General features: G+C 38.2%; 1 protein-coding gene across 1 annotated transcript in view; it reads right to left on the bottom strand.

Moving 5' to 3' along the window:
• Positions 1-12,540: 12,540 nt before the first annotated feature.
• FMN2 (formin 2) overlaps positions 12,541-14,916 on the bottom strand; it is a 237,273-nt gene continuing 234,897 nt past the window's right edge. Inside the window, 2 exon segments of the mRNA XM_069484677.1 lie at positions 12,541-12,582; positions 13,862-13,943. Coding sequence (XP_069340778.1) covers positions 12,556-12,582; positions 13,862-13,943 — 109 coding nt within the window. The 3' untranslated portion in view covers positions 12,541-12,555.

The following is a 14,916-nucleotide window of genomic DNA, read 5'->3' on the forward strand; positions in this document are numbered from 1 at the left end:
TGGTGGGTGGGGCTCTCAAGCCTGGTCTTTGGGAGCTTCCAAGGCTCTTCCAGATCTCCCGCCAACTGAGGACAGAATATTCTCGCTGTGCTCTCTGAATAAGAAACACTGAACAAGGAAGCCTTGAGAAATTCCTGCAAGTAGACGTCTCCACTGTTACGCTCCTCTTCCGTTTAGCAGCCGGTGCACACCACACCTGTCTCTTCAACAAGCCAGAACGTGTTCTTAGTTTTGTTCCTTTCCACATTGACTTCTCACGGGTTTCAACATTTCTTAATTTAAATACTTGTTAGTTTCACGATGTCTCCATTTTTCTACTAATTATCTGCCGTTCAAGAAACTATCAATTATCAATAAAAAATAAAAACCTTAAGAAAATTGCACATGGTTGATTCACTGTGTGGACTTCAAAGGAATTAACTTCAACTTACTAATACATAATTCATCTCAATTAGTAAATGGGACAGAATATTCCACTGTGGGATTCCAATTCACTTATTTTTGAAGTTGGCCAATTTTTAAGTTATAAAGTCGAGGAAAATGAATTTTTGCTATTGCTCAAACAACATAGAATGTATGTATTCCTAGAAAGCTTATCTAATGATTAATCCAGCACTACTAATTATGAATATCTGCATGGGAGATAGCAGTAAGACCAAATCATAAATAATGCAATTAAAACTTGTTGATCATCATGTTACCTTCTGCATCCTACTTAATCCCCAACCTTGCCTCCCTCTCCGCCCAATTCCACTGCCACTACTCCTCATGCACGGCAGATAGTCCATCCACTTGACCAAAAGCCAAATGCCGGAAACCATGCAGTTTTTATTGTTGTCTTTTGTATTCATTTGTGTTTCTGGCTTCTCCAGTATTCAGTCTAGAGTACAGGCAAAGCAAACAAAACCACTGCCATATTGTTCCTTGAATCCTGAGTTTCCTACCTGGTCTGCATCCTTTTCTCCACCTTTTAGAATCTTCTTATGTTTGTTTTATATATACATCTATACAATGTCTAGAGATTTTAGTGGGAAGAATAGAGAAAATGTGTCTACTCCATCTTGCCCAGACTCAGAATACCCCTGAATCGTTATAAGTTTTATCAGCCACTTGCTAAGGTGTATATAGTGTGCAATTGCCAAGACCTCCAACATACCCGATTCTCTCATCTGGTCTCATCTGATAATCATATGGTGAATCAGGGTATTGTTTTACAGAATGTCCATAAAATCCAGGTCCCTCAGGTGTAAGAAATGACCTAGGCTGGGGACAAGACCATAAACATAAACTTGTTCATCTCATGGGAATGCAGATTGCATCTAGTTCTCCTTCCTATAGGTATGGTGAAAAACCCCACATTTTCCAGATCAAGTTCTGGAGGTTGTTTTAATCTGCTCTGACAACAACAACAACAACAACAACAAAACACATTGAATACTGTAGCTGCAACTAAGGCTACTGACATCTCCTGCCATTTTCCATTTATTTTTGTAGGAGAAATATGACAGGGCCTACTACAATATTAAAGTCTTTGAGAGTTTTGTTAATTTCCTCTATTCCTTCTGTAATTCAGCATTCTTTTTTTGATGCACTCATTTTGCTGTGGTGAGGAGCAGCTTCAGAAGCTTCCACATGTTCCTCGCTACTGCAATAGCTCTTAACAAGTCAAAGAGTCAATATGAGGCTTCTTCAAACTGCCAAGAGTGTCCCTTCCAATCATGTATTTGGAAATCAGGGGAAGAATCACCAGGATGGTCCATGGACCAGTGGGCCCACTGAGAGTCAGACCTTAGCTAGGACTCTAGCAGCCCTGTGGGTCCCCACATTAGCAGGAACCATGGTGGTTCACTGGGGCACCAGGTATTAGTGTCAGTTCAGACCTGGTGTTCAGTAATTCTCAAAAGGTCTTGAGTATTCTTTTCTCCAAAGCACATTTACCTGAATAAGTGGTCCTAAGTTCTCTGCTTAAGGAGTGGGAAAATAATAAATTAATAGATTTGCCCTGTTATTGCAAGGTTGTAGGAATCACCCACTCCTTCAGCCAGTGGATTCCAAGTCCGATCTGGAAACTAGGCAAGAGATTGTGATTTTTATTGAGCTACTGCCCTCTGCTTCTGATTATCCGTTATTGATTTCTTTTGACTGTGTAAATTAAGCAATACCCTTGTTTGCCCCCAATCTATCTTGCCTCCAGGAACACCATGTTCTATTCACATCTCCAACAGTCCTATCACTGGAAGCCACTACAGTCCTATTATGCTTTGCAACACCTGTGCCCATATTACTTCTGAAAGCTAAGCGTTGCAACCTGGCTTATATTATTTTGAGATCTTGCTACTCTCACGTCCATCAGGGAGCCTAAGTTTTATAACAGCATCTCTTCCTACAGTTGTCCCTGGCCAACAGATGACAGCTCTACTAAGCTGCTCACTAATGCTGCTGCCCTTCTCACAAGTGCAGGCATCACTTCTTTGGGAAACAGAGACCTTACCAGAACCTAGTTGGCTAGTGGAGGGGGGGGGTTGTTTCTGTTTTGTTTAGCTTTACAAAGCAAATGCACTTTAGAATGCCCACTTCTCAGAGCCTTTGGATCCTTTTATCTACCGTGCATCATGAAAGTTTCTGCATTTCTGTTTCACTGAGTGTAGTTCATAGCATTTGTGGCCCTCTGAGAATCATCCTAGCAGCTTATTATCACCATCCCTGGGGGATTTGCCACAGTGTTAATCACGAGAGAACGCTCCGGGGTGATAAGTATCCCTTATCCAACTTAATGTCCAGCTCCCCTTCCTTGATCCTGCAGACCCAGGACACATTCCCATGCTGCTTCTCCTGGCTCCTGCAGCAACTTCACCATACTCTCCTTCCTTAGCCTACCCTACACATCCACAGTAGGGAGGGAGCTTAACAACAGGCCTAAGTGGGTTCAAGGAAATGTGGGAATTTGAGAGTCTCAATTGCAACTACTTGGGTACTCCTCTCCCAATTTCAGGGCTTCTACTTCTTCCCTATTGGGGTTCTAACCTTGACACGGGAGACTTGCTGGAGATGAGAATCCAAATTTCTCTGAAACAGCACCCCTTTTATAACTGAGTCCTCTGACTGCAGGAGACTAGGGCCTAATTAAATGCTACCAAAGAGACCCTGTCTGTGGCTTTCTCATGCCACCTGAATTGGTGATTGATTAATCACCCTGAGTCTTTTATTTTCTCTTCAACAAACCAGTGCCACTTGGAAATAGGTATCCAATCCCAAAGTCCTTACGGTCACTCTGTCCCTCATAATTTTAAAACAGCCAGTGAGTCCCCCCCACCACCATCCCATCCTAATTTGCTCCTGGGTGAAGTTGTAACACATACTGCTATACCCTGCCAGGGGCTGGCCAGCGAGTGAGCCATCTCCACATCCGGTTGGAGTGTCCTTCCTTGGGCCGCTCCCGGAGCTGCCTGTCTTACACTGGTTCCCAAACTCTGAGAAAGTGTTGTCAGCAGGTTTATGGGGGGAATGTTGCAGGACAGAGACCTGTAAGGGTGTGAGGAAAACAGAACTGTGTAGCAGGAAAAGCAATTTGGTCACAATTGAGGTCTTGTCTCATCCTATGGGGATTTCTGGAGCTGGGATGGCATTTTAGAGTTGTCCCAGATTGAAGCAAGGGGGACTGGCCTTCCTAACCCATATCAGTCAATCACAGCCCACAGGCCATCCCAGGAGGGGGCATGGATTCCCCTTCACTAAGGACAACTCTCAGTGAGGGATCCAGCCCTTACGTTTGGTGGGGGTTAGGGTGCAATGCAATGGGTGCATCAGGCCTAAAGAAGGTATTTGGGCAGAGCACGATAATAACCACCTTCCTGTGTGTGTTAGGGATCGGGGGTGGGTGTGGAAATGGGAGGAAGGAGGAGACAGAGAGAGTAACAAATATGGAGGGCCTTGAAAGAGAAGCTGAGGAAGTTCCACTTGATCATGTAGGAAATAGAAAACTATTGACAGATTTGATCAAAGGTTACCCTAGCCCCAATATGCAAGGTGATTGGAAGGAGCAGAGTCGGATCTAGATAGGCCAGCTCAGGGGCTCTCTTGCAAGAATGTAAGATGAACATTAGGGCCAGACCAGGTACTAGCATTGGGTCTGAAAGGAGGAGACAAATATGTGAAATATTTGCAGAATGTGGTGATGAAAAAGACGTATGTCAGTGCAAGACATGGGGAACCCAATGTAAATGAGGATCTGGTATCAGGAGATATCATACTGATGTGGGTTTTCATAGATGTTGGGTCTGCAAGTGATAGTGAAATGATATGAACAAATCTTTTCCCTCATTTGAAGACATGGAACTGGAATTTGAGTGAGAAGCTAGTTCTAGAGAAACTGGTATAGAAGCAAAAAGATAGCAACTAAATCCATGAACATCTATGAGAATTTTAACAGAGAGAGAGAATAGAGGAATAGAGGGCAAAGTGACCTTAAAAAGTACTCCTTTAAAAGAATAGAAGGTTGACAATAATATATTATATAGTTTCAAATAGCTAGAAGGAGGCCATTGAATGTTCCCAACACAAGGAAGTGCTAAATGTTTGAGATAATGGATGTTAATTATCCTGTCCTAATCCTGATCACTATACATTAGATGTACTGTGACATCTGTGTACCCCATGAATATATACAATTATTATGTGTCAAATTTAAAAAAAAAAATTAAATAATGGAAAGAAGAGGAAACATCAGAAGATGTGAATAGCAGTCCTCAGGCCATGTCTGCCCATTGCATGACATAAAAGTGGGACCTTCCAATGCTTCATGTCACTGTCTTTCTCTTGCTGTACACGGTGCTTCTGAGCCTCCCCTCCTCCTGGGCATATCTGCTGTAACCGAAAATTTCAGCTCCTCCTCACCTCCCTAGTGGCGACACTCCTTGCTCTGCTCTTTGGGCAATGCTACTTCTTTCTGATGAAGTACTGGCTGCCTGAATCCCACCATCAGCTCATTCCTGAAGGGAAAGAGCATGTTTAATCAACTAGGCACACATAAAGTCCCGAACTACCACCTTCATCTGTCACATTCTGCTGCCAGGACATTCTTCCTCTAACAAGACCATAGCTATTTAACAAGATGCAATTGCTCATTTATGGGAAGGAGGTCCTGGATACCAAATTATGAATGGGGTGTCTAATCAAGGCTGGAAACTTTACATTTTATGTTTGAAACTTTAGCAAAAATGGTTTGAGAGCTATCCAAATATTTACATCTGGAGTTTCTTGCTTTCTGTTTTTGTTTTTGCCATGATGTGTGTGTGTGTGTGTGTATGTGTGTGTGTATTTTTTAATTTTTGTTTTATTTGAGGAACCAAAGAATATACAATTTGTGTTACCATAGGCACCACATGTCTGATTTTCCATGTGCTGGAAGGCACTCTGGATGGAGTCTATTTCTAGATCTATCCTGGAATTCTGTAAGCTAAATATTCAAATTTTTGATTCTCACTCTTTGCTTGAAAAATATGAGCTTGCTAATTTATGAATATGCTGACAAATTACAGACATCTTTTATAAATCACAATATATGGATATAAAATAAATGCTGTGGGGCCCAATTCAGATTAATTGAGCCCATGACCATATCACTTGCTGGGACATGGTATAAGCATATTGCTGGGTTCTGACTCCAAAAGCCTAAGACAAACAGATAATAATTCTTGCTGTTGATTAACCTGTAGCGTAAAGTGGTCCTATGGTCCATTGCATGGATTAGAAAGTGATGTTAATCTCTGGAAAACCTTAGAATGTATCATAGGAGTATAGCTGCAAATCAGAAAGATTTATGTAGTTGATGAGGGTGGTGTGGAGTGACTCCAAAATTGAGGTGAAAGGAGGTTTTGCATAAGTAGTACCAACATGGGCCTATTGTGAAATAAAAAGCCGAATGTTACTAAAATAATCAGACCACCGTAGGAGCAAATGTGACCAGTGGCCTACAGACCACCCTGATTTTTTTTTTCTTTTTTTTCATTCTTATAACAGAGAAACAAGGTTGGCTTGCCACCCTTCCTAAATAGCTCTCCATAGTGGTCCAGAGTGAGAATGTTTTGATCTTCCTTGGGGAGGACATCTGATAGGGTTGCTATAGTAATGTGCCTAAGCCTATTGTCCTCTTGGTTAAACAGAGTTGACCAGATAGATGTCATATTTGATATTTAAAATGAGATAAATTCCCCAAAGTCAATTATAACATATTTCTATATTGACTTATGTTTCACATTGTACAAAATCCAAAAGAATCAAAGGAAATAATAGCGAAAAATTCTCTCTCCCCATCCCAAATTTTACCAGTTTCTCTTCTGCAGAAGCAACTGATATCGGTTACCGGTGAATACCTCCAGAGATAGTCTATATTTGTTAATTTCTGGAAATTTGATAATCACATTGCCCCCATTTTTATATACATGGGAGTTCACTATATCTACTGTTTTGCTTCTTGATTTTTTTTTTCCATACAAAAATGACAAAGATACAAGCTTTTTCATGGATTTTTTTTCCCCTTAACAAAATGTTGTACATCTTCTATATCAGTAAGGTGCCCCTTACTCTTTCTCTTGTAAAACCTAAATATTACCTCATTATTTAGACATTTCCAATATTTTGCTACTTATTGTCACTTTCTCATATGTTTAATACATGGTTGGGCCAGTCCCTTTTTCAACTAGTCTTTTTCCCCCCAACCTTTCTGACTGTTCTTATTTGTTTTTATGTAGGAACTTGGAAGTCAGCTTCTTTAATTCTCACTCCCCTCAAAAGAAAAAAAAGAAAAAAGAAAAAAGCATTCTGTTGGTATTTTTATTTGGATTGCATTAAATGTATACATTTGTTTAGGGAGTACTGACATTGTCAGTGCCTTTCTATTTTTTTCTATCTCAATTATTTTCGTATAGATCTTTATATTTCTTACAAAATTTATTCTGTGTTATTTATCTTTTTTGGTTGCTGTGTTCAGTGGGGGTACTTTTTCCAATTTTTCCACTGGATATTGTTTCTATACATGAAAGTTCTTGATTTCTGTATATTAATTTTTGGCCTAGTCAACTTACAACTTCTATCATTGTCTCCAACAGTTGTTTGGTTGATTATTTTCTATTTTCTGAGTAGATAGTCTAATAAATAGCAAATAAAAATTACTTTACCTCTTCCCTTTCAATTGTATACCTTTTTTTTTTTTTTTTTCTCACCACCAGAACAGTGATAAATACCAATGGTGAAAGTAGACATCCTGGTCTTGGTCCTGATTTTTAATGGGATCATTTCTAATGCTTCCCCATGATGCCCCAGGTCAACTTTATCTTGAGGTATTTGATCATTTAAGGACATATCCATATTATTCAGACTTTTTCTTCAAAAGTTACTTAAATAATTTTTTAGCATTTAGAGGAAATCATATAATTTTTCCCTACACATGTATATTTTCAAATACACGTATGTTATCATATTCAAGGCCAAACACATATGATCATCCTAGTCTTCCAGGATAATGCCCTCTGCTTCATGATCTTTCTGATGTTTGCTAACATCGTGCTTAGTATTTTCACATTGCTATTCATCAATAAGTTGGTCTATAGTATTCTTTTTTGGATAACCTTTGTTGGTTTGGTAGCACTGTTATGCTCACCAGCTATATGAAGTTGTGTGTGTTGGAGAGAGAGTAGGGCTGTGTTTGGAGCTATTAAATATTTCATCATGAAGCAGGGTGGTGAGCACATCTGGCCTTGACTACTCTGATTCAGCATTTCTTCCCTTACCCTAGTCTTATGGATAGACATCTTCCTGCAAATATGACTTGTCTGTTTGATTTCTCATGTAGGCAATCCTTTTTGCCTTAAAAAATAACAAACCACATTCAGGGACGTTTCTAATACCAATCGGTGTACCACGGTCCATTATTGCAAACATAGGAGTTTGAGATGTCACCTAAGGGTATGGCTTCACCTTGGAGAAGGAGACTGTGCTGGCTTTTTCTGAGATGTGTCTCCATGAGAATCCAAGTATCCTTTCTCTGCTTCCCCCCAACCCACACATTTGGAAGATCTTCTATATATTTTGTGGTTTGGGTTTTCGATACCTCTCATTTTAATCAAAGATGAATCAAAGATGATGCATTTTTGTTCCTTGTTGCTTGGGAATGATTTCTGAGAGGAGAAGGGGTAAATGCCCCCTTTCTCACACCATTTTAAAACATTAAACCTCTTTCTATTGCTTTTGATTATATAACTAAGATGAGTTTTATGGGAACCAAAAATTAAAAAAAAAAAAAATGCAACCTCGAAAAGTCTGAGTTCGCTAATTGTCTGGGAAGTGGCGATGATAATGACAAGCTGGCATAACTCGAGGAATGATTGCACAGGATTTTCGGAGCTTGTGAGTAACAATTCCTTTCTTCCCCCCAAATTCTTCCGTCCACCAACCACAATCACTTCTCTTTTTACCATACTTTGTTTTGCTTTGTTTTTCCTTAACTTTCTGGCCTTTAATGGGATTGATAAGGTTATTTTTATTCTTTAAATGAATAGCCCTAAAATTTTAATTTATATTTACTTTCATTTATTTGTAATGGAGCTTAAACATATTCTTTATCACTATCTTCTGTCTTCTTTTCTTCTTAACACTTAAAAGCTCACCTAGTATGTATCCGGAAGGCAACCAGAGTTCGTCTGGGTACTGTATCAATTTTTGGAGGTTTTCCAGGCATGGTAGCACCCACTTCCACTCTCAATGGAATTCTGGTTTGACCCTACTTAAATATTACATTTCCTGACATTATTTTACATCATTGTTTGTTCACCATTCGTCTCTCCCATTAGAATGCCAATTCCACGAGAATAGGATATTTTCTGTTTGCCCATCACTCCCAAAGCCTACAATAGTTCCCGGAGCACATGAACCACTCTATAAACATTTGTTGAATTGAATGAACGAAGGGAATAGGGCAGGCCTCTTAGCATGTTTGAATTATTCCCTGAATTTCTCTCACCCATGTTGTTATCTAAAATTTTAGTTCCCTCTGTAAACACAAAAATCATAGTTGCCATTGTTTACAATCTAGAGTTGATTTATTTCATGAACTTCTTTGCTGTCTGTGATTTCTTATATCACCATCTTTCACTTGGCATCTATTTTCCTTGCTGACATGTGTCCTTAGCAGACTGTTCAGTAAGGTTTTGGGGTAGTAAACTGGTCTAGTTTTCGTACATCTGAAAATCTCTCTCTCCCCTTCCATATAAACGATACTTCAACTTGGTATAATGGTCTCGATTCACTTTTTTCCTTCCACAATTTGAGGACACTACTATTTTCTAACATATATTGTTGCTGAAATAAAACCTGCTTTAGGGTAACTGTAATTTTATTGTAGGTGATGCGTCCTTTCTTTCAGGACGTTTTGACATTTTGTGTTTTCCTAACTAGAGATACACTTTGACCTTTGTAGGTGCGAATTTATTGATACTCATCTGGCCTGGCACTTGTTACGAATGTTTAAGCAGAGGGTATGTCTTTTTTCAATTCTAGAAAATTCTCAACATTGTTTCTTCAAACTATTGTAATCTGGCTTCTCGACAATTTCCTTTAGTTTCTCCCAATGGGATGCCTCTTAAATTGGAGTCTCTCGGTCTTTCCTGTAACTCTTTTAATTTCTCTAACACATTTAAAAATATTTTTTCTCTCTGCTGCACACTCTTCTTAAATTCCTTTAGTCCTATCTTCCTAATCACTAATTGTTTCTTAATTTGTGTCCATCTAGAATTCATTTAGCTTATAATTTTTTCTATCTCAATGAATTATATATTTCAAGTTTCTTTGCAGATCCTAAACAGAATTATTAAATTGTTTGAATTTTGTGCTATACTTTGCAGTTTTTGAAAGTAAATTCATTTTGCCATTTATTGAGTTGATTTCTTCTTTCCTCTTGATGTTTTTCCTCCTGTGCTTTGGAGGTGTGTTTTGCAGAGTTGTCTTGAGAGGGTGCTCACGCTCTTTTTCCTCTTCCCTCTCTATCTAGTCATTTTCTATCACGTCCACCCATTCCTAGTCCAGAACCAGCCTTTTCTGGTGGCCCTGGGCTCCTGCATGGCAGTGACTTTGGAGATATTGCAGACAGAGACGTGGGCCAAGAAGTCGGCTGGCCCAGACTGGTCTGCTTTCTCTTGCCACATTACACGTGTTGGTTTATGTTGACCACATCATCTGGTATCCATTGGAGCTGTTTCCAATGGACACTCACTGGTAGGTGAGCAAGCCCCACATCTCTGGTAGGGAGCCTGGCTTGGCTTCCCTCCACAAATGGGGCATGATTAGTTCTCCCTACCTTGCAAAGAGATCTCTGTTGCTCGTGCACTCTCACTCCCTTCCCCACCCCCTGCCCCACGCTGTATCTATACTTTTGAAAATATATTTTATTTTTCCATTTGGAAACAAAGGGAAAATTCCAATTTTAAACTCAAAGCATAAGGTTTCTCAAATAACAGAAAAGTCTTCCTAGCTTGGAGCTACTAAAATGCCTTCATTAATTATAAGTAATCTAAATGGAGCCTCCCTTTTCTACTTCCTTCCTTAATATTTCCCTTAGTCTTTACCACCACTCTTTTTCAGCAAAGGGACTTTTTTCAGTCCTCAACTTGCTTGTGTCCTGAAGCATTTGGCATAGTCAACACTCCCATTTTGACTTACCCCACAAATATGTATAAGTGTCTATTATGTGCGAGGAGCTGAGGAGACCAGTGTCAAGAGATGTCTTGGACGCAAGTGACTTCTAAACTCAGATGCAATTATTAGTTCACCAGATAAAAAGGTTGGGAATGCATCAAGCTGAGGGAAAACGTGAGGAAAGGTGCATAGTTGAGAGAAAATAAGCCCCAAAAGTACTTCAGACAGGCTGGAAGCCTGGAATTCAAGACAGATTGAGTCAAGAGATGACACTCAAGATGTAGACACCAGATCACTCAGGACTCTGTCAGCCACACTGGAGATTTTGGATAGTATCTTGAAGCTGCATACCTTGGTGTCTGTGGTCACTAAAATGTTTTAAGTAGGAAATTCAGATGAGCAGGTTTGTATTTTAGAAAAAAAAATTTGCTGCAGTGCAAATCTTGGAAGATGAAAGCAATTAGTAGGTTATTAAAGTCATTCACGAGGGTTCTAAACAAGGACTTTCATGGAAGAGACAGACCAAAATGGACGCATCCCATCCACTGGGAGATGAGTGAGATGTCAAGAAGGAGCTCAGGTTTCTGAATGGGTAGTGACTTTGTTTACCGAGATAGATAACACAGAAGAATGAGCAGGCATGGACGGGCAAGATGACAAGCTGGGTTTGAACTTACACATGATGAATTTTAAGGTATGGTGAGACATCCAACTGGAAATGACCAGAAGGTCTTCTCGAGCTCAGGATAGAGATCCTAGTTCAAGACATAAAGAAGTATTTTTATCAGGTTTTTTTTTTTTTTACTTAGGTATCACTGATGGGCTTTTAAGCTCTTGAATCCCCAAAACCATATGCATGTTTTTTTGTGCATGTGAATATGCAGACTAACTTACTTTCCTTCCCTCCTTCCTTTGCCCCTGACCCCATGTTAAACATGATGGCTATATTTTACAAGTATCCTTTTGCAATATTCACATAACATACACAGAACTTTTTATTATTAACTATTTTTTATTAACTCATTTTATTTTCATAAAAATTAACATCCTAAAAAAATTGAAATAGAAACACTAAAAACAGTATTGCACATAGCGATCTTTGTTAAATGCCCTATTATTTCATTGAAGAATGGTAATATACACATTGGAAGCACTGAAGAGGGTAGGAAGACTATAAAACAACACCAGGGAAAAACCACTACTGTTTCTTTGCACTTAAAACTCTGATTTATGCCTATATTAAATAATTTATAGGAAAGAGTTTTTCTTTTGCTGTATTTTCTATTCATTACCTGACTTGTGAAAATGATAATCTTCTTTCACAAATATATAGTTATGGAGAGCAACCCAAGAGTTGGGAAAGCACTGATTATGATATATAAATGGTACTTAAATTGAAATAGAAAATTTATATGTCAATGTGAAATTGAAACAATTCACTAGAAGTAACATTTTACCCATGTATCTAAATGCAGTGACGTGGAGTACTGGTTGTCAGTAGAAAGGAAAGTGTCTTTATCATGACAAGGAATATTCTCACAAAAGTAAATTCTAGGTTAATGTTTAGCATGTTCAGAATTAGTGCAGATACTGCCTCTTATACATGCTGTTTTGGTCTATCGCCATAATACCATAAACTTTTACAAAAAGAAAAGGTGTCAAATTCTCCACTGGTCTAGTGCTTTTGTATTTTTATACGAATATACAGTAAAATTCAACAATTAGTGAACTGTCTAGAAAACACAAAGATTATACAAGAGGCCAAGAAGAAAAATGATCAGAATTGCTGTAGTTTTCTTCCCACCCTCAGGTCAGCTGAATTGTGTGAAAGTCGTTTCAATGACTCATTTTCACTCTGTTTTTCATTGTTCAGGTTTTCATGCTTATCTTTGCTTTCTGAAAAGAAATATACCAGATAAGAGTTATAGTTAGAGAGAAGAACTTTAGAGTACCCCAAAGAAGACCTTTTGATTTGGATCAAATTTTCTGAGAAAAGGTTAAAGATCCACTGACCCAGACAGGGAAAAAATGTAGGTGGGATCTTTACCTTTTAGAATTTTCATCAAGAAAAATCACCAAGTAGTTACGTGAAAGAGTACTAACTCACCCTTTCTCATCCTCAATCCTACAAATACATAAATATGAAAACTGAATTGGCTGCTTCATTTCATGATTAATGCTCTTCTGTCCTTATAACAGCATGGTAATGAGGTTAACTAATAAATAATTATTCCTCCTCATTCAATACAGTTTTAGAGTTGAACTTTTATCAGAAAAGAGCAGAAAATATTACTTGTCACTAGATACGATTCATTTTGATACAGAGAAACCAAAGGGAAAATAGCTTTCAAATGAAGACGTAATTCCTAACATTTTCTAAATAAGGCTATTTAATCATATCCCAACTTTGGTTATTTTAGTGTCTTTTCCATTTAGACTATGTTAGACTAATCCAATTTAAAATGCTCCTATTTTAATGCCAAGCTTGGCTTTTCATTTAAAACAGCACCATTTACTTACACCGTGGTACCACGTGATACTCCCTCAAAACAGTCAACAAAACATCTTCAGCATCAAAAGGGAAAACTTGTCATTTTAACCAAGTCCTTCCCTTCCAGGGTGTACAAGTTGGTATTTTATTTTAAGGAAGAAATGGGCACGAAGGAAACTTAGATGAGCTTCTTAAACTGAGACATGGTCCGACTGCTGTCAAGCAGCCAGCTCCGTAGAGCCATCTGTGGACGTGAACCGGGTCCGCACACCCTGTGCAAAGCATCGCGCTGCTCTTGGCATTTCCCATCATGTTTTAGATCCCAGTGAAGCTAATCCAATTATAACGGTCGCTCTGGGTTCAAATGCAGCCTGTGCCATGATTCGTGCGTAATAAAGAAAGTGAAAGATGGCCTCCTGCCCACCACCTGCCAACATGAACGTATCCACATAAATGGACACTCTTAGCAGATTTATCTTAAGTTTTGAATACTGAACATCGAATATTCTGGGTCTTATTAAAGGCATAAGGAAAAGGAGATTCTTCAAGTCAGAAGCTCGTTATTTACCCAAACTTGAGAAACATAATTAAAATATCATTAAATGAGTTTGTATATAGTATGGAAACAGGGTTTAAAAGTCAAAGAAGATCACAAGTTAAAAACCAGTAAAGTTAAACACTTACAATTCCAGAGTCATGTCTTGGTTTTATCTTATAAAGTGATTTCCCCTTTTTCTGCCTACACACCTCTTCGGCTTCTTTTACTCTGAGAGGGGAAAAGACACATGTATTTAAACAAAAACCTACATAGATCACTACAATCCACATTATAATAAGTGAGCAAGCCTCAACTCAATAAGAATTTGAATTACTGAGGAAAATAATACCAGACACACAGCAATGTTATCTGACATTTGATTTAAAAACCTAGACTGTTGGAGCTATACAGACTAACCTGTCTAGGGATTCTCAACTTGGAATCAAAGGATGATCAAATGGAACAGTATACAAATGTGCTAGAATTTCTATGCAGAGCATTACACATTTCATCTTATATAAAATGAATCTCCTATACAAGAAAGTAAAGAAATACCTCTTATTTTCAGGTTAGGGTACTGAGATTGACTCTATTACATAAATAAGATTGGCACCAGAACATAAATTAGAAGCATTAAAAGAATTAAATACAGAATATCATATAAAAATTCACATGCTTATTTAAAATTCAGATTCACTTTCTACACCATACACAACCATGCATGAAAGTCATTTGCAATGAATACTTGAGCAGTTTCTAAAAAATGAGCTTGTCAAGCATGGGAACCAATTATTTAATTGATAACAGAAAAGAAAGAGTGAGCAGTAATAACATTTTGAAATTTCTTGTATTTCTTTATAAACATACATGCCAAGGAAAACAGTATTGAATTTACCAGAGGTACAGTTAAAAGAAGATGGTATTTGGAGACAAGTCCTGTATTAAGTTCCAGCCCTATTATTTGACATTGGTAATGTCCTTATACCCCTGAAGCTCAGTATCCTCTCAAATAGTGAAAAGGCTCAATTATATGTTAAATTATTACCATTATTACTATGCAGAGTTGTTGCAAAGATCAAATACAATTGTATTTTAAAAGTTCTTTATAAATTGAGAAATGCTATACATAGTCGTGATTGTTTTAATTAAACAAATAGTAGGAAGCCTGTAAACTGGGATTTTATTAATAAAAAGGGGAGCT

This window comes from Eulemur rufifrons, chromosome 11, assembly GCF_041146395.1.
Source record: "Eulemur rufifrons isolate Redbay chromosome 11, OSU_ERuf_1, whole genome shotgun sequence".
NCBI lineage: Eukaryota > Metazoa > Chordata > Mammalia > Primates > Lemuridae > Eulemur > Eulemur rufifrons.